Here is a 25,059-nt window from a genome sequence, read left to right as displayed (position 1 = left end):
GCTTGACCAACATGGAGAAACACCATCTCTACTAAAAATACAAAATTAGCCAGGCGTGGTGGTGCATGCCTGTAATCCCAACTACTCGGGAGGCTGAGGCAGGAGAATTGTTTGAACCCAGGAGGCAAAAGTTGCAGTGAGCCGAGATTGCACCATTGCACTCCAGCCTGGGCAATAAGAACAAAACTCAAAAAAAAAAAGAAAGAAAGAAAAGAAAAAAGAAAGAAACCAAGCACAAATGAGTACAAAAGAGAATATTATTTCAAATGAGGAGGGAAATTGCAACCAACTGCACATTTTTAAAGGCTGACAAACACTAAAAATTGCACAAAACCTATATAAATAATTCATTGTTTACATTTATGACCTCAATTCTGTAAAGCACTATTTCTGTGGAGAGAATGGAAAGATAACTAAGTCTTTTATTTAATGTGTGGATCAAAATATGATATTTTAATTTTTATTATAGGTGAATTGGATAAAACATGTACCTGAATGCTTGAAGCCATGCTTAATGTCTGCAGTTCTGTTACAGGTTTGTGTCCTAGAAACACAGGAATTTTAATAAATTATCTTTTGTACAATTCTATTAAAAAAAGAAAAAATGCATGGTACATTTAAAATTGTACATATTGAATTATCAGGTATATGCTTACTACAAAAGAACTTCTGAACAGGCTTCCATAAGAGCTGATTTTTTTTTCTAATTAAAATGTGATGTATCTGACCAGACTCAGTGGTTCATGCCTGTAATCCCAGCACTTTGGGAGGCCGAAAGGGGCAGATCACCTGATGTCAAGAGTTCAAGACCAGACTGGCCAACGTGGTGAAACCCCATCTCTACTAAAAATACAAGAAATTAGCCAGGTGTGGTGGTGCGCACTTGTAGCCCCAGCTACTCAGGAGGCTGAGGCAGGAGAATTGCTTGAACCCGGGAGGTGGAGGTTGCAGTGAGCCAAGATCGTGCCACTGCACTCCAGCCTGGGCGGTGGAGTGAGACTCCATCTCAAAAAAAAAAAAATTGATGTATCTGATATTTGAAAGAATGCTACACAGGCTTGTTTTCCTGGCTCCATACATTTCAAAACTTGTTTCTCCTCTACCACCCGCAACCTTCTTGGGCTAAGAACATTCATTTTACAGTGCAACCTCTAGTCCCATAACTTAGTGTCATAACGTCAAGGGAATAGGCCCAGTAGAAAACGGGAGTATTATTTGCAGCTGCTTCTCCACCAGGACAGCTAGCAGCAACTTCCTACACATAGAAATGACAGCTAACGACCTAAATATATTCTACTAACTCCAAAATAAATATATCCCCAACTCAACTTCCTTTTAATTTGCATGCCTAAAATGCTGGCAGTCACCCCAACACCACCTGACCTAGGAGAAGTGTGACAGAGGGAAAGGTCAGAGTGGAAAGGGAAGGTGGACTGGCGATTATGGTTAGAATATCTTACTTTTGCAGATATTACAAGTCATCTGACCATGTAAACATATAGCTAGAAGCACTCCCAGAATCTTAAAAGGGGCTCGCTCAAGCGAGGACCCTGAGGCTTGGCTCCATCAACCTCATGGTAAGTCCGTCTCTGAAAGGGCTCATGGACTTGTTTTCTGGAGTTGTAGTAAAGGAGACAGTTCCATAGTATGGTGCAGAAACTCCAAAATTGAAAATAGCTGGAGAGGCATGAAAGGGGGAGATGGAGGAAAGCAGAGAAGAGTTAAAGAGGAAGGGAGAAGAAAGGGGTAAAGGAGGAAAAGACACTGGATGGTGTGACTGTTTTAAAGCAAGATCCTAAAATTCTTTCACTCACCTTCCACCTAGAAGTGGGATCTATGTCCCCTCCTTTTGAATCTGAGAAAACTCTGTGACTGCTTTGACCAAGAGAATAAAGCAAAAATGATGCTATGTGACCTCCAAGGCTAAGCTAGAATAAGTGCAAGTCCCACTTGATCCTCTTAGGTAGCTTGTTTGGGGGCAGTGGGAAACTGCCATGTAAGATGTCCAACTACTCTGAGAGAGGCCCATGCTAGAGAGACCCATATGGGTGCTGTGATCAACAGGCCCAGATAAGCTCTGACTGATAGCCAGCATCAATTTCAGCCATGCAAATGAGCTGCCCAACCCAAAAGAGCCTTCAGATGGCTGCAGCCCCAGCAGACATCTGACTGCAACCATGGGAAAGACCCTATAAAAGAACCACCAAGCAGATTGCTTCCCAGATGGCTGACCCACAATATAAAATGGTTGCTTTAAAGTGCTAAGTTTTAAGAAAATTTATTCACAGAATAGGTGATCAAAGATGGAAAGGGTCTAGGAGCAGTGGCTCACAGCTGTAATCCCAGGCACTTTGGGAGTCCAAGGCAGGCAGATAACTTGAAGTCAGAAGTTCGAGACCAGCCTGGCCAAAACGGCAAAACCCTGTCTCTACTAAAAATACAAAAATTAGCCGGACATAGTGGCGGGCACCTGTAATACCACCTACTCGGGAGGCTGGGGCAGGAGAATCTCTTCAGCCCGGGAGGCGGAGGTTGCAGTGAGCTGAGACTGCGCCACTGCACTCCAGAGCGAGACTTGGTCTCAAAAAAAAAAAAAAAAAAAAAAAAGATGAAAAGGGAGTAGAAGGAAGGATAGGGAGAGAGAAAGAAGAAAGAGATGCCCAGGGGACTGGGCAAGATAAGAGGATGCCAGGCTTGAGAAGGGAACCTCACAACGGGCAGCTTGTCATCACAGCACACCAAGACTTGCTATCTCTTGTCAAATAAGTTTGTTGTTTAATATAACTTGGATAAAGGGGCTCTAAAGAGGCTGGAATTCATTTGCTGTTAATGCTGTTGCCATCTCTGCTTCCCTCTCTTTAGAAAGGGCTGGTAAAACTGATTGTAGAAAACTCTAAGGGCACTGCAAAAAAAGGTTAGAATTAATAAACAAATTTATTAAAGTTACAGGATACAAAATCAACATACAAAAATCAATAGCAATTTTATGCACCAAGAACAATCTCATTTCCATTAGCGGCAACAACAACAAAACACTCAGTAATTAACTCAACTAAAGAAGTGAAAAACTTATGCATTGACAATTATAAAACTTCGATGAAGGAAATTTAAAAGACACAAATAAATGAAAAGACATCCATGCTCATAGATTAGAAGAATCAATGTTGTCAATATGTCCACACTACCCAAAGCAATCTACAGAGCACATGCAATTTCTGCCAAAATGCCAATGGCATTTTTTACAGAAACATAAAAAGCAATGCTAAAATTCATATGGAACCACAAAAGACCCCAAATTGCCAAAGGAATTTTGAAAAAGAACAGAGCTGTAAGCACCACATTTCCTGATGTCAAATTACATTGCAAAGCTAGAGTAATCAAAAGAGTGTGGTACTGGCATAAAAACAGAAAAGCAGACATACAGGCCAATGGAACAGAATAGAGAAGCCAGAACTAAGCCCACCCATTTGTGGTCAATTGATCTTTGACGAGGGTGTCAAAAACACACAATAGGCAACAGAAGATCTCTTTAACAAATGGTGCTGGGAAAGCGAGATATTCACATGCAAAAGAATGAAATTGGACCCCTATCCAATACCATATACAAAAGTCAACCTAAAATAGATTAAAGTCTTAAACATAAGACCTGAAACTAAAATTCTTTAAAAAGTCTTGAAGAGACATCTGCACTTCCAAGTTCACTGAAGCATTATTCATAATAGCAAAGATATGAAAAAAACCTAAATGTCATCAGCAGATAAATGAATTAAAAACGTGTGTACACACACGTTATACACATATATACAACGTATATATACATATACAATATATGTATACATTATATGTGTACACACACACACAATAGTATTCATCCTTTAAAAAGTAGGAAATCCTGTCATTTGCCACAACACAGATGAATCCAAAGGACATCATGCTAAGTGAATTAAGCTGGACACAAAAAGACAAATATTGCCTGATCTTACTTATATGTGGAATCTAAGATAGCCAAACTTGGGCTAGGAGTGATGACTCATGCCTGTAATCCCAGCACATTGGGAGGCTGAGGCAGGAGGATTGCTTGACGCCAGGAGTTTGAGGCTACAGCCTGGGTGACAGAGTGAGTTCCTGTCAAATAAATAAATAAATAAATAAATAAATAAATAAATAAATAAATAAAATAGTCAAACTCATAGAAGCAGTGAGTAGAATGGTAATTACAAGGAGGATGGGGTGATGGGGTGGGGGAAGGAGAAAAATGAGAAAATATTGGTCAAAGGGTACAAAGTTTCCATTTCAGTTATGCAAGATAAATTAGTTCTGGAACCTAATGTACAGTATGGTGACTGCAATTAACAATACTATATTGCATACCTGAAATTTGCTAAGAGGGTGGATCTTCAGTGTTCTCATCACACAAGAAAAGGTTAACTATGTAAGATGGTGTATATGTTAATTCACTTGAGTGTGGTGATCATTTTATACATTATCAATATAGGAAGTTGCACACCTTAAATATATACAATTCCTATTCGTCAATTATACCTCAATAAAGCTAGGGGGAGAAAAATAAAAACTTTTAGAAAAAGATACAAGAAAAAATCATCTTTACATTGATTTTGGCAATTTTTTTTTGGACATGACATCAAAATTACAAGCAACAAAAGCAAAAATAGACAAGTGGGATTATATCAAACTAAAATCTTCTGCACAGCAAAGGAAACAATCAACAAAATGAAAAGGCAAGCTACTGAGTAGGAAAAAATGTTCGCAAGCCATATATGCTGTAAAGAATTAATATCCAAAATACATAAATAACTCACACGACTACTATTCAAGAATACATATCAAGAATACAAGTAACCTGATTAACAAATGGACATCCAACAATTTTTGGGAAGCTGAAAAAAAATGGGCAAGGAACCTAAATAGCCATTTCTCAAAAGAAAAAATTTAAATGGTCAACAGGTATATAAAAATGTGCTCAAGATCTCTAATCATCAGGAAAATGCAAATTAAAACTACAGTGAGATGTCACCACACCCCTGTTAAGATGGCTATTGTAAAAAAGACAAAAAGTTGAGTGTTGTCAAGAATTTAGAAAAAGGGCACCCTTGGACACTATTGGTGGTGAGAACGTACGTTGGTACAGCTACTTATGGAAAACAATATGGAAGATCCCAAAAAAATTAAAACTAAAACTACCATATGATCCAGAAATCCCCCCCAAAGGAATTGAAGTCAGGACTGAGAAGAGAAAGCTGTGCTCCCATGTTCACTGTGCGTTATTCACGGCAAGTCCAGAAACGACCTGAATGTCTGTTGACAGATGAAGGCAAACTATCGCAAGGACAAAAAACCAAACACTGCATGTTCTCACTCATAGGTGGGAATTGAACAATGAGAACATACGGACACAGGAAGGGGAACATCACACACCGGGGACTGTTGTGGGGTTTGGGGAGTGGGGAGGGATAGCATTAGGAGATATACCTAATGCTAAATGACGAGTTAATGGGTGCAGCACACCAACATGGCACATGTATACATATGTAACAAACCTGCATGTTGTGCACATGTACCCTAAAACTTAAAGTATAATAATAATGAAATTTAAAAAAAAAAAGAGGAAAAAAAAAAAAAAAAAGGCTGGGCATGGTGGCTCTCGCCTGTAATCCCAGCAATTTGGGAGGCCAAGGTGGGAGGATTGCTTGAGCCCAGGAGCTTGAGACCAGCCTGGGCAACATAGAAAGACCCCCATCCCTACAACAAATTTAAAAAATTAGCTGGGCATAGTGGCACGTGTCTGTAGTCCCAGTTACTTGAGAGGCTGAGGCAGAACGATTGTTTGAGCCCAGGAGCCCCTAGGCTACAGTGAGCTATCATTGCGCCACTGCACTCCAGCCTGGGTGACAGAACAAAATTCTGTCTCAAAATAAAATAAAATAAAATAAAATAAAATAAAATAAAATAAAATAAAATAAAATATACACATACATATTCAATGGGATAATATCAGCCTTAAAAAATAAAAAGGAAATGTTCCCATTTGGCACAGCATGAATGAACTGCAGGACGTTATGATATGTGAAATAAGCAAGACAAAGAAAGAGAAATACTACATGATCTCACTTATATGTAGAATTTTTAAAAATTTACATTAAATTGACAGATAAAATTGTATGTATTTATTGTGTACAACATGATTTTTTCCCCTACATACTGCTTTTTCAAATAACATGTTTTGATACACACACACACACACACAAGCATGCACACATTGTGGAATGGCTAAATCTAGCTAATTAACATATGCATTACGTCACTAAGTTATTTCTGTGACAAGAACATTTAAAATCTACTCTCTTAGCATTTTTTAATAATACAGCTCCTAGATGCAGAGAGTAGGATGATGGTTGCCAGGGGCTGGTGGGAGGGGGAAATGGGGTAATCTTGATCAAAGGGGATAAAGTTTCAATCATACGACATGAATAAATTCTAGAGATACAATGTGTGGCATGGTAAGGATTGCTAACAATACTGTCTTGTATACTTAAATTTACCAAGAGAGTAGATCTTAAATCTTCTCAACACACACGTACACATACATGGTTAACTATGTAGAGATTATAGATATGCTAATTAGCTGGAATGTGGTGATCATTTCATAATGTATATGTATATCAAAACACCAAGTGGTACACCTTAAATGTATACTTTTTTATATGTCAATGATATTTTAATAAATCTGTTAAAAATTTTACAGCTAAGTCCAAATAATTACTGAGAAAAATGAGGTGGTTTTTTTTCTTTCTTTTTTTTTTTTTTTTTGAGACAGAGTCTCACTCTGTCACCAAGGGTGGAGTGCAATGGTGCGATCTTGGCTCACTGCAACTTCCGCCTCCCGGGTTCAAGCAATTCTCCTGTCTCAGCCTCCTGAGTAACTAGGATAACAGGCTTGTGCCACCATGCCTGGCTAATTTTTGTGTTTTTAGTAGAGATGCAGTCTTACCATGTTGGTCAGGCTGGTCTTGAACTCCTGACCTCGTGATCCGCCCACCTCAGCCTCCCAAAGTGTTGGGATTACAGGTGTGAGCCACCGCGCTAGGCCGAAAATGAGGTTTAATGCAATTGTTAGAAAGTAACTCCCCAAATAGACAAGACATAATGTTTTTAAAGTGTTTGCCACAGTATGAAAGAAGATCAATAGTATTCTGGAATTAATATTCTGAGTGATTACAATAAAATTGTGCCAAATGTCTTGCCATTAACAAAAGAAGTCTATGGTGCCTGTTTCTGGTGTAGAAGGAGAGTAGGTGAATATGTTAGAATCCTTGGAAGTGGGAGGATCAGGTCAGGGTCGTGATGAAGACCCTGAAAAGGCTGCTCATTTGGCAGTTTTGCAAAGTGTCTGTCCAGCCACATTGTCCCCATGTGTGGTATCTCCCCATGTTGACACTTGCTCTTGCCTCCATACCTCTGTGAGAATTGTTCTCTGCTCCCAGGAAGCCTATCCCAGTCCTGTGCATCCTTAAGATTCAGACCAAATTACTAACCAGTCGTCTTTGGTCTGCATCCTATGGGAAGAGCACGTGTCTGGGAATAAAGAGATCCAAATCTGAATCCCAGCTTTACCCCTGGTTGAATGTATGCTGTGGTTGGAACAGGATAGGGTGGAGGGATGCTCCTCTCGGGGCCTCAGTTTTGCATTTCTAAGATGAAGATGATGGACTAATGATGTCAAAGTGTATTTCTAAATTTGAGAAAATACAGCAGCTCAAGGACTCTGCCAAATCTGATAAGCACCTAGTGCTTGTCCTTCTCACCGGCACTCTTCAATCCTTGATTGGGGTTGACATACATGAATGAATGGAACAGAATCATTCTGTCCCCGACACCCATGGACCAAAGAGGCCCTTGGAAATGTTCAGAATGTGCCGTGTGGTGAACAGTATCTGATCACTGCTCTGCTCAAGAATGAACTCAAAGCCCTCAGGGCTGAGCACTGAGAACCCCTGCCTTGCAAGACCTCAGTGGGGCTGGAGTACGTTGGGTCTCTTTATCACTGACTGTTTGCTCATGACTCTGCCCATTAGATCCCAGAAGACATCTCAAGTGGAATCTTCAGGTGTTTCCCATGGTACCACACATATCCAGGACCTCTAGTCTTCTCCTCCTTCTTATTCTCTCTTTGGAGCTGTCTCCAGAGCCAGAAATGCCCAGAGGAAGCTTAAATCATTCGGAAATGCAGGGAGTGTCTAAGCCGAGGGGCCTAGAAAACTCCAGCAGCCCCAATCCCTCTCTTTTTAAAAACACATACACAAATGGAAGCTTCTAGTAGGGGAAATGGACTTGTCTAAAATCACACAGCAAATGAGTAACAAAACTGGAGCTAACCAGGTCTGAAGGGTGGCAAAGTGTTGCCAGATCCCACAGATTAGTTGGAAATCAGGATGGATATAGTGACTATTTGTGATTTCGATTTTTAATATTCAGTACCTAAATCTAATTCCAACTAGGACTTCCTACTAGGGAAGTCTTGGTGGGAGTTAAAACCAGTATTCCCAGTATAAGAACTGAAAGAGCCAAGCTTTCACTCAGAGAGGATTTAATACTGAGAATTGGTTACATGAATATTAGAATCCCTCACTCCTAGATTTGGGAGTATAAAAGATTTGGGGTTACCAGAACCCAGGAGTTAAGACAAGGGGCCCAGGCACACATAGTGCTCACACCTCTGGGGGAACAGAGAGGTGGGAGCTGTGTGACTGGCACTCTTCTTCTAAAATTTCTGCAGCCAGGGTTGAGACCTCTGAGGGATCAAATGGTACTTGGTCCACTAGGTGGGGAGGCATGGCCAGCTGCATCTCTGAGGAGGTACCATGCAGCTGGCTTGAAGAATAAGAAGCATCCAGAGCCTGGATGGGTAACTGCTTCCCCCACCACAGACTTGCCTGTGGCACTTCCTTGGCTCTCATCCCCCCAACCCCAGGGACTTTCATAAAGATATCAGTGGTGGTAGCAATGAGGATTGGGGGAAGTTGTCTTACCCAGAAGAACAGAAGATCCAGCAAAACACTGTAGACCACACCCCTCTCAGGATCCAATTCCTTGCCAACACCTGCCTCTTGTCAGACCAGCTGCACTCCACAGCTGAGACATGGGGAAGCGAGAACTGAGCCCACCTAATTGTCATCGAGACCTGCGTTTTGTGTTTGGAGGGAAATTTCTACCCCCATTCAGTGAGCTTTACATTTCAAAATCAACAAGTACTGCTACCTGGGCTGTCCTAAGATATCTCAGATGTCATATAACAACAGCAGACGCTGAAGAAAATGGGCATGCATTTCAGTACTTGTTTAATACATTGTCTATCATTGATAAGCCACGGATTTCTTTTTTTAGACAAATCACCTGAGGCAGTAGCTCACTAGTACCAGTACACCAAGAATTCAGATTCTAGAGCCTTCCCAAAAAACTAAACTTATAAATAAATAAAGCTCCCAAGGTAAGTCTTTTTTGTAAATTCTATATAATGTTCCTTTTTTAAAAAAATTTACTGTGTATATTTAAAGTATACAACATGATTTTATAAGATCCAAGGTAATTCTGATGCCGTGTGAGTTTGGGAACTACTGGTCTAATACTCCTGATTTAATATCACATTCCTGAAAAGTATTATTAAATGTAGGTCACAACACTTCTGATTCATCATAATTTTGCACATTCTTGCTTCCTTCTGCTATTAACTTTTGTTCTAAAGACCCATCCTTCTTAATTTGCTATTTCTGCTAAGTATTGTCCAGTAGAGAGTGCATCATTCATGATTCATCATTTCTGTCCTTTTGCACAATTTTCTCTCCCTGCTACTGATTTCCTCTTTACTGCCTACTTTAGCATATTAATTCATCAAGCAAAATGAGCACATCTTCGGTGTTCTTTCAATTCAGCAGTAAAGTAAAAGGAGGACATGGAGAGGCCAAAAGTATGTTTAACTCCAATGTACTTTACTTTTTATGTCTAAGGAGTCTCCTCTTTTTCCCACAACTCCCTCCCCAAAGCTAATTCACTGAGAAACCTTGTCAAGTCAAGCTTCTCTCCCCTCATCTACTGTGTCAGCTTTGCTGGTTTTATTTCAGTTTCTTAAATGCACTGAGCTCCTTACTGCCCCCAAAGCACTCACATGTGCTGGTCCACATGTGTGGATTCCCTTCACCTCAAATCTTCATCGCAGATCTTGTACTTAACTCTGTCATAGCTTTTATCATAATCTGTAGGTATGTATTTAATTGTGACATTATTCAATGTTTCTCTCCCCTCTAGGCATTAGGCTCTATAAGGAAAAAGCATTGTGCCTTTTTCTTACTAGTGCCTGACACAGGAGAGGTCTTCAATGGATATTTGTTGAATGAATGGAAATGCATCGTACAATAAAACACCCCTTAATGTGAAGGACCAAGGGGAAGGGCTGGTTACTGGAACAGAGATCTATATGGAAGGGGTATCCTGAAAGGACAAGTTGAGGCATCCATGCAGACTGTGGAGACACAACCAGAGGAAGCTGGGGAATAAATACCCAAACCTTAGTCCCAGTCTTTCCTCTAATCTCCCTCTGTGCCCCATGGGCTTGTTCCAAAGAGAAGCCAGAAAGCAAGATGACCGTTGATACAACCCATACGTTTGGTTTTCTGAGGTATAAAGCAGGGCGCAGAAGAGGGTAAGTAGGTTCAAAAGGGGTAAGAAAGAAATTCAAATCCATCCCTCAACATTCACTCTTGGGTTCTGTCCGCATGAAAAGTCCATGTCCCATTACGGGGTTGCATGAGTCCCCCTGGTCACCAAATCATTGTGGGTGTCAGTTGGTCACATACCCAAAAGCTAAAATGCTAGCCATCACCAATGTTCCTCATATTCAATTGTGGAAGAAGGGAGGAAAGAGACAACTAACATAAAACAGCGACTACAGACCCCATCTGTGTGGCTGGTCATGAAGTTCAAGGTGATAACCATAGCTGCCTTCTCCTGGCATCCTTTCTATGTTTCCATTACCTTCTGCCAGTCAGATGGAGTGCTTCACCTGACGAGGTGATCCAAACTTTCATTCCTGTGCAGTCTGAGCCCTTCACGATCTTTCCTTTATGCGGTTCCCACAGTTTTTCATTGATCAAGACTATTGTACAAAGGAGTTCTAAGAGGTGCCAATGAATCCCTTGGGTTCTAGGTTGTGATGGTTAATCTTATGCATCAACTTGACTGGGCCACAAAATATCCAGATTAAACATCATGTCTGCGTTTGTCTGTGAGGGTGTTTCCGGATGAGATGAGCATTTGGATTGGTGGACTCAGTAAAGTAGACGGCCCTCCTGAAAGTGGATGGGCATCATCCAATCCACTGAGGCCTGAATAAAGCAAAAGATGGAAGAAAGAAAAATTTGTCCTGTCTTTCTGCCTCATTTCTTGAACTGGGACATCTCATGTCATCTTCTCCTGCCCTAGAACAAAGATTCACACCCTTGTCTCAGGTCTTCAGACTCAGACTAAATTACACCACCAACTTCCAACTTTCCTGGGTCTCCAGTTTGCAGATGACAGATCATGGGACTTTCTGATCTCCAGCCTACATAATTGCATGAGCCAATTACACACACACACACACACACACACACACACACACACACACATAATCTTATATTGGCTCTGTTTCTCAGGAGAACTAGTATATAGACAAGCTTCCTTACCTCCACTGTATAGCAGCAACCCAATTTCCCCTTGGTTATCAGGATTAACCACCCATCTTGTGCAGTGACACCCTCCCCTTTCTCTCTTTTGATTAAGTGGTATGAAGAGCCAAAAATATCCAAGGGGCAGTGTTTGCTCTTAATTCTGCAAAATCCCAACAGTATTTTCCTGTGGAAGCATTCCTCTCTTGAGCACTAAGACCACCAATCCCACTAAGCCCAGGATTGGGAAGATGAGAGGCAAACATTCCTCTAGTGGGTTATTATTAGATGTGAAAGTCAGAGGAGAATCACTCTTAATCCTGGGCTAAAATTAGAATCATTTGGGGAGCTTTTAAAAAATATTGATGGGCAGGGTGTGGGCATGGGAAAGGGGGTGGGGAGGGAGGGAAAGAGGAAGGTAAGACAACAGATAAGGACGACTTCCATCAGGGACAGGTCAGTGTTTTGTTCTTACTAGAATAGATACTTACTCTGAACACTAATCTGCCCTCCCTGCATGGAACGCTTCTGCCAGAACTACCATCTGTAGACTTATGGAATGCCTTATCCACTGTCATAGTATTTCACACAGTGTTGTTTCTTATCAAGGAACTGATGTCACAGTAAAAAAAAAAAATTACAGCAATAGGCCCGTGCTCATGGAATTCACTGATCTTATTGTATTTCCCAGCATCCTGAAGCAGCTGGTTTGATAGTACCTTGCAGGACGGGGGGCAAGGTTTTCCTGCAGGCTGTAGATGCTCTGAATCAGCCTCCAATATATGGTACCCTTTCTCCCATAGTCAGGATTCATGTGCCCAGGAATAAAAGAGTGGAAATGGGAGTGGGCATTACTCACTATTATCCCTGGTGACCCACTAGCAAAATTTTTGCTTCCTATTCCCATGATCTTATCCTATGCTTCCCTAGAAGTCTTAGTTCCAAAAGGAGGCCTGCTTTCACAAAGAGAACCAACAATGATTCCATTGAACTGAAAGTTAAGACTGTCATCTGGCCACTTTGGGCTCCTCCTGCCTCTGAATCAATAGGCAAAGAAAGGCATTACTATGTTGGCTGGGGTTATTGATCCAGACTACCAAGGGGGAAATTGAAGTACTGCACAATAGAGGTAAAGGAAGAGTGTGTCCGGAATATGGAAGATTCCTTGGGGCAACTCTTAATATTACCATGCCCTTTGATTAAGGCCAATGGAAAACTACAACACAACCCAGGCAGGACCATTAGCAAATGGCCCAAAGCCTTCAAGAATGAAAGTTTGGGTCACTTCCCCAGGTAAAGAACAATGACCAGATGAGGTGCTTGCTGAAGGCAAAGGCAATACAGAATGGGTAGTGGGGAAAATAGTTATAAATACCAGCTATGACCACGTGACCATTACAGAAACAAAAACTGTAATTGTCATGAGTATTCCTCCTTATTTTGTTATGAATATGGGTGTGTATTAAGCAAATATCTTTGTTTTCTTCCCTTTCCTATTTCCTTATTATGCAGCATAAGATGTATTGACTTTATTTCATAGTACTTAAGTATTGTTCATTTTACATCATAGAATTTTAAGCTATGAGATCTGAAGAGGAGTAAACGTCACTCAAAAACTATGTTCTCTTTGGGAAAGGGGTTGGTGTATTTCCATTGTCTGCAGGATAATTTTATCATGTTAGGTGGGATTATAACCTTGTAATAGTCTTTATTTTAAGATTAAGTATAGTCTAACGAGATATGTATGGGTGCCAGGTTGACAAGTAATGGACTTGGGATGGCTAATTTTATGTATCATCTTGACTGGGCCATGGGGTGCCCAGATATTTGGTTAAACATTATCTCTGGGTTTGTCTGTAAGCATGTTTCTGGATGACATTGACATTTGAATTGGTAGACTGAGTAAAGCAGATTGCTCTCCCCAGTGTGGATGGGCCTTGACCAGTCTGTTGCAGGCCTGAATGAAATAAAAGTCTGAGTAAGAAATATATATTTTTTCTGCCTACCTGCCTTCAAGCTGAAACACTGGTTGTCTCCACACTCAGACTTGAACTGGAACTTATGCCATTGGCTCTCCTGGTTCTCAGGTCCTCAGACTCAGACTAGAGCTTGCATCATTGGCTCTCCCAGTTCTTAATCCCATGGACTTGTACTGGTGCTGTGCCATTGGTTTTCCTGGGTCTCCACCTTTCTGACTGCAGATCTTAGACTTATCATCCTCCATAATCATGTGAGCCAATTCCTTATAGTAAAAAGAATTTATATATATGTGTGTGTGTGTATATACATATCCCATTTTCAAAATGTTACCATTAGGGGAAACTAGGGAAACATTTCAAAATGTTAACATTAGGGGAAACCATATTATTTCTTACACCTGTACGTGAATTTATAATTATCTCAATAAAAATTTGAATTAAAGAAAATATAGGCAAAATAAAGACTTTCCCATATAAACAAAAACTGAGAGGAGGTGATGCTTCTCATGGACTAGACTTTTTCCTTAAGGCTGAAAGGATATGAGCCCAGATGGTAATTTGGATCCACAGGAAGGAATGAAAAACACCAGAAATGGTAAGTATGTAAATATAAAAGTGTAAATATAAAAGTGTGTATATGTGTATATAAGGGCATGTGTGTGTGTGTGTGTGTATGTGGTCTTCTCTTGATTATAACAATGCTATAATAGACATAAATGTAATATATATGACAACAAAAGCACAAAGGAGGGGCAGGAAATAGAGCTATACTGGTGCAACGTTACTATATTTTACCAGAATTAAATGAATTGCCTGACATATGCTGCTCATAAGATGTTAGTCCCCTTCTTCCTTCTAGAAAAGAGAAAGGTCATTTGGAGGTTAGAACCTGAAGGGCGAAACTTTATTCTTTCAAAATCCCACCCTTATTTACTTCCTCCTTCCTTAAACCAGCCAAATTAATGGGTCTCAATCAAAAGTAAGTTAACTGGGGCCGGGCGCGGTGGCGCTAGCCTGTAATCCCAGCACTTTGGGAGGCCGAGCTGGGTGGATCACTTGAGGTCAGGAGTTCAGCATCAGCCTGGCCAACATGGTGAAAGCCCGTCTCTACTAAAAATACAAAAATTAGCCAGGCGTGGTGGCGCACGTCTGTAATCCCAGCTACTCGGGAGGCTGAGGCGGGAGAATCTCTTGAACCCAGGAGGTGGAGGCTGCAGTGAGCCAAGATCACGCCACTGAACTCCAGACTTCCAGACTGGGTGACAGAGCAAGACTCCATCTCAAAAAAAAAAGAAAAGTAGTAAGTGAATTGGAAGTGGAGCGGGGTTGAAATATTACCTATGGTGTACAGTATTCACTCTTCAGGCCCAGGCTTCACCACTGTGCAATATGTCCATGTAACAAACCTGCACATGTAGCTCCTGAATTTATTAAAGTTTTTTAAAAAATAATGTAATGATTTTTCACATACATGCACACACATATGGTTGACATAAGGTTAGTAAGATTCCTGTAATGAATATAAGTGCTAGATAACTAGCTAGGGCTGCCTTCTAGCTGCTCTAACGTGTTTTTAATAAATCTTACACTTGCCCTCCCCTTTCTGGAATTACAATAACACTGCCACCCAGATCTCCTGAGAAAGAGCCAATTCACTGAGTCATGACCAAAGATCCCCAGGGCAACCTGAGTACAGAATGCGCTTTTCAAGGGCCAGGTCCTGTTGCACCTTCCCACAAGGCCTGTTTGGCCAAACGAGTACAGACACACCTCATCAGGCACGGCCCCTCACTGCACTGGATCCTTATCATGCTGTTAATGTTGGAAATATTACTATAATTTTTTTAAAAAGTGTTTGTATCTATTGCTCTTCTGCAGGGTTTCCTAACCTTGGCATGATTAAAATTTGATGCCAAATGTGAGGGCTGTCCTGAGCAGTATAGGATGTTTAGCAATATCTCTGCCTCAACACACTAGAAGCCAGTAGATGTCCCCAATCAAAAATGTCTCTAGACATTGCTGAGTGTCCTTGGGGGCAGTATCACTCCCTCCCCTGCTTTCCTGAATAGGACGTTTAAAGGCAGCTTCTCACTTCCTGATCCATTGCCCCAGAGGAGGCAACACTGCAGGAAGCTCTCAGCCAAGGATCATCAATAGGCGCCCCCCGCCTTTCCTCTGCCTGCACAACAAGTGACAGTCTATTTATTTCTTCCTTCTATCATTATTTTGTTTTCTGATGAACAGATTTGATCACCCAAGAGGGCTAAGAAAGGCGATATCAAGGATAATGCTGGTGGACCCCTCAAAGTGCAAAAGAAGTTGTACCAAAGAGATGTTGCAATGTAGGCTTCAGAAGTGCCTTCAAGGAAATAAATGTGGGGTAAACAGCAAAGATCAATAGATAATGAGAGGGTCGACCAACAATTGTATAAGCTATAGTTAGAGAAAGCAATGGCCAAGGAATGAGTATCATGGTTCTAGGGAATTTAAAGAAAAGGAAGAGCTATAACTAACGTGCAAAGATGGGGAAAACATTTCTGTAGCAACTAAGTATGCTGCTGATCCAGTTAGCACCCCCATTTTCAAAAAGGCGTCATTGCCACACACACACACACATCCCTTGCAAAAGACATGTACCTGTGTGTGCATTCACAATGTGTGAGGCATTTGAATATTTATTGAACACTTGCACCAATTCTGGGAAGTATGCTAAAGCAACATAACTAACCCCAATTTATAGATGAGAAAACTGAGGCTGGAAGAGGTTAAATGACTTGCCCAGGTCAAGAGTAGCTGGACTTAAATCAACCCAAGTGTCCATCACTGGATGGATACAGAAAATGTGGTACGTATACACAATGGAATACTACTCAGCCTTTAAAAAGAAGGAAATCCTGACATTTGTGACAACGTGGATGAACCTGCAGGTTACGTGAAATAAGCCAGGAACAGAAAGACAAATACCAGCTGATCTCACTTACATGTGGAATCTAAAAAAGTTGAAGTCACAGAAGCAGAGAATAGAATGGTGGATACCCGGGGCTGGGGGTGGGAAGTATTGGGAAGATGCTGGTCAAAGGGTACAAAATTTCAGTTAGACAGAAGGAATAAGTTGTGAAGACCTATTGCACACAGCATGGTGACTGTAGTTAATAACATATTGTACACTTGAAAATTGCTAAGAGAGAAAATTGCTCTCTCTCTATATATACACACATATATTTCAAAACATCATATTGTACCTCATAAATATATAATGTTTCTCAACTTATGATGAGATTATAGCCTAATAAACCTATCCTAAGTTGAAGATGTCAGAGGTTGAAATGCATTTAATACACCTAACCTACCAAACATCATAGCTTAGCCTTACCTACGTTAAACTTGCTCAGAACACTTACACTAGTCTACAGTTGGGCAAAATCATCTAACACAAAGCCCCTTTTATAATGAAGTGTTGAATATCTAATGTAACTTATTGAATAGTGTTCTAAAAGTGAACTCAGAATGGTTGTATGGATATTCCAAGTACTGTTTTTACTGACTGTGCATTGTGTTTGCACCATCATAAAGTCAAACACTGTAAGTCAAACCATTGTAAATTGGGGACTGCCTTTATACAATTTTTATTTCTTAATTAAAACTAAATAATAATAAATATATGATAGAATGCTTCTTGAAAAAGAATAGCTGGACCCATCACAACCTCAAATTTTAAATCTGAGGCTCACTAAATCTCCCTAAAGCATGCTGGCTTTGTCTTTCAAAAAAAAATGGATCTCTAGAGAGTCAAGGAAAGGAGACAGGAGGAATGTGCTGGATTCTGGGGTGTGTCTCTAGAGATCATGACCCTCTGAAGAAAACAAAGCTGGGCCCTCCTTCTACATGGTGCTTTTGATATTTCTATTAAAATATAATGAATCTGCTCCTCCTCCAAGTAGGTGACTGTTTCTGACTCCCAATGTGTCTGTGTGTGTTGTTGCCATAATTTCCTGGGAGCACCCAGATGGGATGGAGGCAGCATCTAATACTTTGCCTGGTGCAGTGTGGGTACTTGATGAATGTTTGTTGAATGAATGAGTGAGTGATACGAGGGCACTGAAGCAGACAGACCGGGGTCTCAGTCTTGTTTCTGAAACTTGCTGTCCGTGTAACAATGGTCAAAGTAGCATAACCTCCTCTCATCTACAAAATGGGAGTTTTAAGTGTTGTGGGATTCCCGTGTAGACTTAAGGGAAGCAATGTATGAAAACTATTTTGCATGGTGCCTGGAAAAGAAAAGGTACTCAAAAATGGCTGCTGTCTTTTTATTATTGTGAAAAGGGCTTCCACCCTGAAGTGGTACTAAAGTAGCCTGGGTGGCCAGATCAGATAAGGCCAGGAGGAGAGAGGTGAAGCTGTGCTTTGGCTGAACACTCTGTTCCTGGGGCAGCCCAGCCCCATGAAAAGCCTGAGTTAAGGGTGAATGAGCTGGATGTGGGGCCAGGCTCCTCCCCTTGGTCCCTTTTCTCCCTAAAATGGCAATCCCAGGCTGAGCCACTGGCTGAGTGGCACCATGCAGCTTCAGGCCTCTCTCTCATTTCTCCTGATTCTCACTCTCTGCCTAGAGCTTCGATCAGAACTAGCACGAGGTTGGTATGAAATGTGGGATCTCAAAGAGTAGACTGGGAATCAGGCTGGGGGGCGGGGTGGTGGGGGAGGTGATGCAGCACAAACAGAGCCCATTTCTTACCTTACCGGATTGAGAGTCAATTCAGTTCAATTCACTTCATCAGATATATGTTGGGCACATAGTATGTGCCAGGCACTGTCCTAGGTGCTGAGGTTAAAGCAACGAGCCTAAGACCCTGCCTTTGTGAAATTAAGATGCTAATGGGAGAGAGACATACAATACCTAATACACATGATAGATGATCAAAGTGCTATCGAAAATGAAATAAGTAAAGCAGGAAAAGGGGCCTTCAGTGTCTGGGGTGGGGCTGGTGGCAGGCAAGGAGAGGTTGAGAAAAGGAGATCAGAGCCAGAATTTGAGAGTGAGGGACTTAGCCAAGTTAGATGCACTTGTCAGAAAAGGCTCCTTCCTGGACCGCTTTCTCTGTGGAAGCTTGGAATCTGCAAATGGAAGTGGGGAGATGAAGTGCAGTTATAGCTAAGATAATCTGCTGGAAATGGGGATGGTAGGCAGCAGTTTCCAAGATTTTTAAGCAGCCAGTAGGATTCCCTGTATAAAAATGCATATTAGAATACACAAAAGGGTAAGAAAGAAGGTAAAAAATTATCGAAATCTTACCCTCTGGAGATTATCACTGTCAATGTGCCAGTGAACATTCTTGCATGTGCAAGCATAGTTCTCTGCATGTATGTACATGGAGCTATTAATGATAGATTCTTAGATATAAATGGCACTCTAAACCTCCCAATAACCTTATAGATGAGTGGTTCTCGAGTTTGTCCCCTAGTCTGACAGCAATAGCAGCAGCAGTATCAACTGGAAACATGCTAGTTCCCAGTCCCACCTGATCAGAAACTGTGGAGGTGGGTCTCTCTAACAAGCCTTCTAGATGATTCTGATGCATACTCGAGTTTGAAAATGTCTGCCATAAGTAAGAAGAATGTAGTGGTTTAGAGTATGAGCATTCCTGGAGTCAGACACACCTGGGTTCTGGTCCGGGCTCCTCTACTTACAAACTCTGTGCCTCAGGAACATCATTTATAGCCTCTCTGAGCATCAGTTTCTTCTTCTATAAAAAAAGATTAACCATCTTTTCTGCTTTATTAATCAAATAGTCTGATGTATGTCAAGCTCTCAGTATAACTTAGCTCTTAATAGATTCTTGTAAAGCACTTAGAACAGCTTCTGTCACACTCAAAACACACACACATGGTGTCATTATCTACTTTACATAAAAAAGAAACAAGTCAAGTGATTTTCCTTTGGTTTAATGGAATGGAAGAGCAGAGAAGCAAGACTGAGAAAATTAAGAGCAGATGGGACTCCAGCCCCTACAGAGTCTGTAAGGGTCTAAGGGCCAATGCTGCAGTGACTAGGATGTCTTAAGAACATGCCCCTCCACCTCCCACCTTGATCGAATAAGCTATTCTGCCTCTTCCCCATTCTCCTGCACCCTTAGCGTCAGCCTTGCAGGTAGGAGGATAAGACAGAGTCTGAACCTTTCCAAGCCCTCGGCTGCTGCCTGAAGTTCCACCATAGGTGTGATCATTCATCTGTGCATTCACTCATTTTACAACAACCAAGATGGATGGAGAACCTGCAAGCCTTTGCGGTCGAACCATGCTGGGTTTGATTCTTGGTCCTACTGCTTCCTAGCCTGACGTTAGGACAGGTACTTCATTTATCTGGCCTTAGTTTCTTCACATAATGTTGGAAATTCTACTAGCTACCACAAAGAGTAAAACTGCCCACATGGTGACAGAAACATAAAAGGAGGGTACAAAGAAACTTTTAATCCTGCCCCAGAGGGGCTCAGTGGGGTGGTGGTGGTGGTTTTCTATTAACAAATATTTGCTAAGAACTGAGAACTAGGCCTGTGTTAGGCACTAAGGCTGCAGAAATGAGTACAATGAGGTCCCTCTTCTCAAGAGTCTTATTGGTTAAGAAATAGAATGATTAAGAGCAGCTACTATTTATTGATTTATTTTCTATTTATCAATGCTTTTCACTGGTAATCTCTAACCCTGCAATAAACCAAAAATGTGGATATTACACCTGCATTTTTGCAATGAAGGAAATTGAATGTCAAGGAGATAAGTCATTTGTCCAAGATCACATAGCTAGAAGATAATTGAGACAAGTTTGAACCCTCTCAGATTCAATCTTGCTCTCAGATTCAAAGTCTGTCCTCCTTCTCTCATAGGATATTGATTCTAGAATTGATTATGAGACAGGAGGTAGGAACCTGAGGATCTTTATTATCAAATCCTATAAAAGTAGATCTGGAAGGGAACTCAGAGATGATGTGGTTCAACTCCTTGATTTTACAAATGAAGAAATGGAGACATGAAGAAGTTAGGTTTATACAACGTCACACAGTAGCAAGTGGCTGCGCGAGGATCTCAATCCACTTGAGTTAGATTCTCAAGCCTGTGATTCTCACCACATCAGGCTACTCTCAGAAGTGAAAATGTCAACTTCTGTGTAGACAGATCAGACCATAGCTGGGTAGAAAGATGTACAGAGCACAGCCATTGTGGATGGCCTCACAATTGTGCCCAGGGCTGTCACAGCCCCTGGCATATGAGGCAAACAAGGAGAAGGTGATGGGTTTGGTCTCCTTCAACCACTTTCTCTCTTCAGACACTATCAAGGATCTCCTCCCAAATGTATGCGCTTTTCCTATGGAAAAGGGCCCTTGTCGAACCTACATGACGCGATGGTTTTTCAACTTTGAAACTGGTGAATGTGAGTTATTTGCTTACGGAGGCTGCGGAGGCAACAGCAACAACTTTTCAAGGAAAGAAAAATGTGAGAAATTCTGCAAGTTCACCTGATTTTCTAACAAGAACACAGCCCTCCATGGATTCGGGATCTCTCTGAGGGCCATAGAAGGCATTTGCGTGTGTGTGTGTGTGAACAAGAGGTTCATTCCTCTACCCCCACATTTATTCTCCCTGATGTGCTCCTACAAATGCTTCGTCTCTGTGCCTGAAATTCTATAAATGTTGCAATCATGTTTACAATCTCAAGACATATGTTTTACGTAAAACATATACGTAAGTACGTGTATGTTTTAATACACGTACTTACAAATACACTGGGGAAATTTAGAGCAATCATTCACACCTTAGTATGAATTACTGCTTACCCCACTGGGAGATAAAGGTTTTGAAGGACAGAGAGGGTGGATTTGGAAATTCGGGTACGACATTGGAAGGGCCTACATTGGACAAGGAGGGGATTTCTGGTCTTGTGAAATAAGAAACAAGGAAACAACAGAAACCAGGGAAGAAAGGGGAGCTGGGGAGAAACTGAAGATGTTAAGGACACTTTTAATTAAAAAAAAAAAAAAAAGTAGTGGGCTGGGCGTGGTGGCTCACACCTATAATCCCAGAACTTTGAGAGGCTGAGTGAGGCAAGTGGATCACGAAGTCAAGAGATCGAGACCATCCTGGCCAACATGGTGAAACCACGTCTCTACTAAAAACACAAGAATTAGCTGGGTGTGGTGGCGCATGCTACTACACTACATAGTTCCAGCTACTCGGGAGGCTGAGGCAGGACAATTGCTTGAACCCAGGAGGCAGAGGTTGCAGTAAGCCGAGACCGTGCCATTGCACTCCAGCCTGGTGACAGAGTGAGACTTGGTCTCAAAAAAAAAGAAAAAGTGAATTTTTATGAAAGCTGTTATCTACTAAGGCTCAACCACATCTTCCTACCAAGGGCTACATGGGGAGAGGAGTGAAGAGCCCTGGTCCTAGAGTCTTTTGGTTTGCCTTAAGCAACACCAATTACAACAACTTGGAGAGAGAAGAGAAAAACACAGGAATCATTTCTTTCATTTATTTCAAGAGGGCCCATAGATGCGGAGGGACTTCTTTAAGATCACAGGGTGGGAACGAAACAGAGGCATCCTTGGTCCCACCAAAAGGCCTTTTCCATTGCATTGTAATCCCCCCAATCCATAATTTTTCCAGACTTCCTCTGGGATGGAGGGCAGAATTGAAGAGGGGGCATTCATGTGGGCACTGTCCCTTATTTACCGCTCTGATTCAGGGTCCTCCCCCAAAGTCCAAGTCAGCTGCTTCCCATTGCCCGAGGAACAATAACTCCAAGCCATTGTGCCAGGCTCCATGCTAAGCTCTTCATAAATAATACACATAAACCTCAGGGTAACCCTAAAAATCAGATTACTACTCAAGGCATGCTCCAGGAACAGGCAGCTTCCAGGTCACCTGAGAACTTGTTAGAAATGCGGAATCTCATGACCAGCCTTGTAACAAGATTCCTAGGTGATTTGTGGACACACTCAAGTTTAGGAAGCAGTGGTAGATGAGGAACCAAGGATAAAACAGAGCAGTAATGTTTCCAGGGCCACACAGCTGGAAAGTGGCAGAGCTGGTCATTGAGCTCGTGTCAGTATATTTGCAAAGTCCCTGGTTATAATGGCTATGCTTCACTCTGTCATGGATCTCAGAATTTCCCCCATGGGGCTGATTTCCAGTTAAAGGTTTTATCAGAAAAATTTTAAAACACCAAGTTATGCTGGCAAGGCAACAAACACATCTCCCTTTTGTGGAGAACACCGGGAAGCAGGATTCCTGGATCATCTCTGGGAAGAACCTGAGACAAAATCCTAAATGTCTCCCATGGCCGCTGTCTTCTTTTTCCAGGTTGGAGAGCAGTAGTCACACCAACCTACTGAGGACTTCCACAAAAGAGAGATTGCCTCATTCCTAGCCCCAGGCTCCATTCCACCCACCCTCACTCTCTCTTCCCTTCTCAACATTTCACAAGAGGGAGCATTCTCCATGGCTAACACCAATCAGATATTCTGTCTTACCAAAATGTCCTAGAAATTCCTGAATTGCTCAACACCTAAATCACTGGCTTTAAGCTCTGTCTCCTACTCATGAAACACCAGAACTATCTGGCCTTGAGATTCAGAAAATGTGATCATTGTCTCTATAATTCAATTGTATCTGCATTAACCACCCAATCTTGTCATAGAATCCGAAATTCAGGCTCTTGTACCGAACGTACAGCTGATGCCAACACTGACACACAGGTGCTTGGAAATAGAGAAAGGTTTATTTAATTTGGCCAAAGCAAGAAGGCAGGAGGGCAAGATCTCTCCGATTTACCTTAAGAAAAAGAAGCAGAGAGTTATGTGGCTGCAGAGTAAGAGAGGGGGAGTTTCAGGAAACCAAGGGAAAAGTCTGTGTTTCTTCACTCTCAGATAACACCTGAAACAACCAGACTTCTAGGAGTCAGCAGCTTGTCACAACATCCTTAAAGACATTTATTTCTTCTTGGATACTTTTTTTGTGACCCTGAAGTTAACTCCCACTGCTTGACAGAGAAACAGTACATCAGCAGTTTATCATTATGTTGTGGGAACAAGGAATATTGGGCAAAAAGCAAGTTCAAGCAAACAAGGGCCTGATCAGAATTTTCATTATTTCAGTCACTAAAAATGCTTGGATGCTGAGATCTCAAGGGGCCGTGTTACAAATCCCCACTGCCTTTTTCCATTCCTCATTCATGTAGGAAAAGGGGTGTCATTCTTTTCTAGCTAATTCCTGCTGAAAAAGGGGCAAAGGTGTGGAAACTGAAGAGCAGAACCTATCCACTTGAAGTTGAAAGTATTTCCAGGGGCCGGGCCCATATCCTGCATACTGCAATTCCATTATCTGGGTACTGTTACCTATTATAGTCTTGGAGCAGCATCTTAATCTATATTTGATGATGACATTAACAAAAACATAACTTACAATAACGATAAGAGAAATAAGCCAAATGTAACGATACCAGAAAATACAGATTGGATCCCTTGTGAGATCCAAGAAAACAATCCAGAATACCAATCACCTAATCCTTGTTAATCTTCTTTTTATCCGTTGCCACCATGAAGTTTGCTCTCTTATTTTATCTACATGCATTTCAACTTCAGCCAAGGTGTTAATATAAGAGAAACAGGAGGAGTTGGCCTTGTTCAGCCAGCAGGTAATCTAATGCTATCCCATTATCTAAACAACTTTAGCTAGAGAATCCAAAGACTTGTTGTGCTGTGATAGCAGCACCTCTCTTTAGCTCTAATCCTTAAAGTAATGGACACGTTTCTAAGCACGTGGTGATAAGCAGCCACTCCCCACCATGGGAGCAAAGTATATCTGAAGAGGTACCCTGTGTCATCAGGAATCCTGGCAAATCCACTTCAGAGACCACCCTGTCCCCGACAGACAGAATCTCCTTCCAAAATTCCTTGGGAGACCCTGGGCAACAGTTTTAGGGAACTTGTCCGGTGTTCGGTAACACTTTCATTGTGTACTGAGAAAGTTGTCACTGAGTATCCTAATAAACGTTGTCCATGATCTCCCCTCCTAATGCACCTACAGGCCCAGGGTTGGTTTTCCTGACTGCAGATCAAAACATATCCCTCAGGAGCAGGCCGGGTATGGTGGCTCACATCTGTAATCCCAGCACTTTGGGAGGCCAAGATGAGTGGGTCAGTTGAAGTCAGGAGTTCAAGACCACCCTGGCCAACACAGCAAAACCATGTCTCTACTAAAAATACAAAAATTAGCTGGCTATGGTGGTGAATGCCTGTAATCCCAGCTACTCAGGAGGCTGAGTCATGAGAATCGCTTGAACCCAGGAGGTGGAGGTTGCAGTGAACTGAGACAGT

The 25,059-nt window shown here is 41.6% G+C and overlaps 1 protein-coding gene and 1 long non-coding RNA gene across 2 annotated transcripts in view; one reads left to right on the top strand and one right to left on the bottom strand.

Moving 5' to 3' along the window:
* Positions 1–25,059, bottom strand: part of LOC129529137 (uncharacterized) — a 52,998-nt gene that overhangs the window by 6,420 nt on the left and 21,519 nt on the right. The window lies entirely within an intron of this gene.
* Positions 18,238–21,387, top strand: SPINT3 (serine peptidase inhibitor, Kunitz type 3). Its single transcript, XM_004062255.3, has 2 exons — positions 18,238–18,327; positions 21,012–21,387. Exons 1-2 carry the CDS (start codon positions 18,252–18,254, stop codon positions 21,203–21,205), a joined length of 270 nt encoding a protein of 89 aa, XP_004062303.1. The 5' UTR covers positions 18,238–18,251; the 3' UTR covers positions 21,206–21,387.

Source organism: Gorilla gorilla, chromosome 21 (genome assembly GCF_029281585.2).
Source record: "Gorilla gorilla gorilla isolate KB3781 chromosome 21, NHGRI_mGorGor1-v2.1_pri, whole genome shotgun sequence".
Lineage (NCBI taxonomy): Eukaryota > Metazoa > Chordata > Mammalia > Primates > Hominidae > Gorilla > Gorilla gorilla.
Note: the sequence above shows the minus strand (reverse complement) of the source record. Positions and strands in the feature narration are given on the sequence as shown.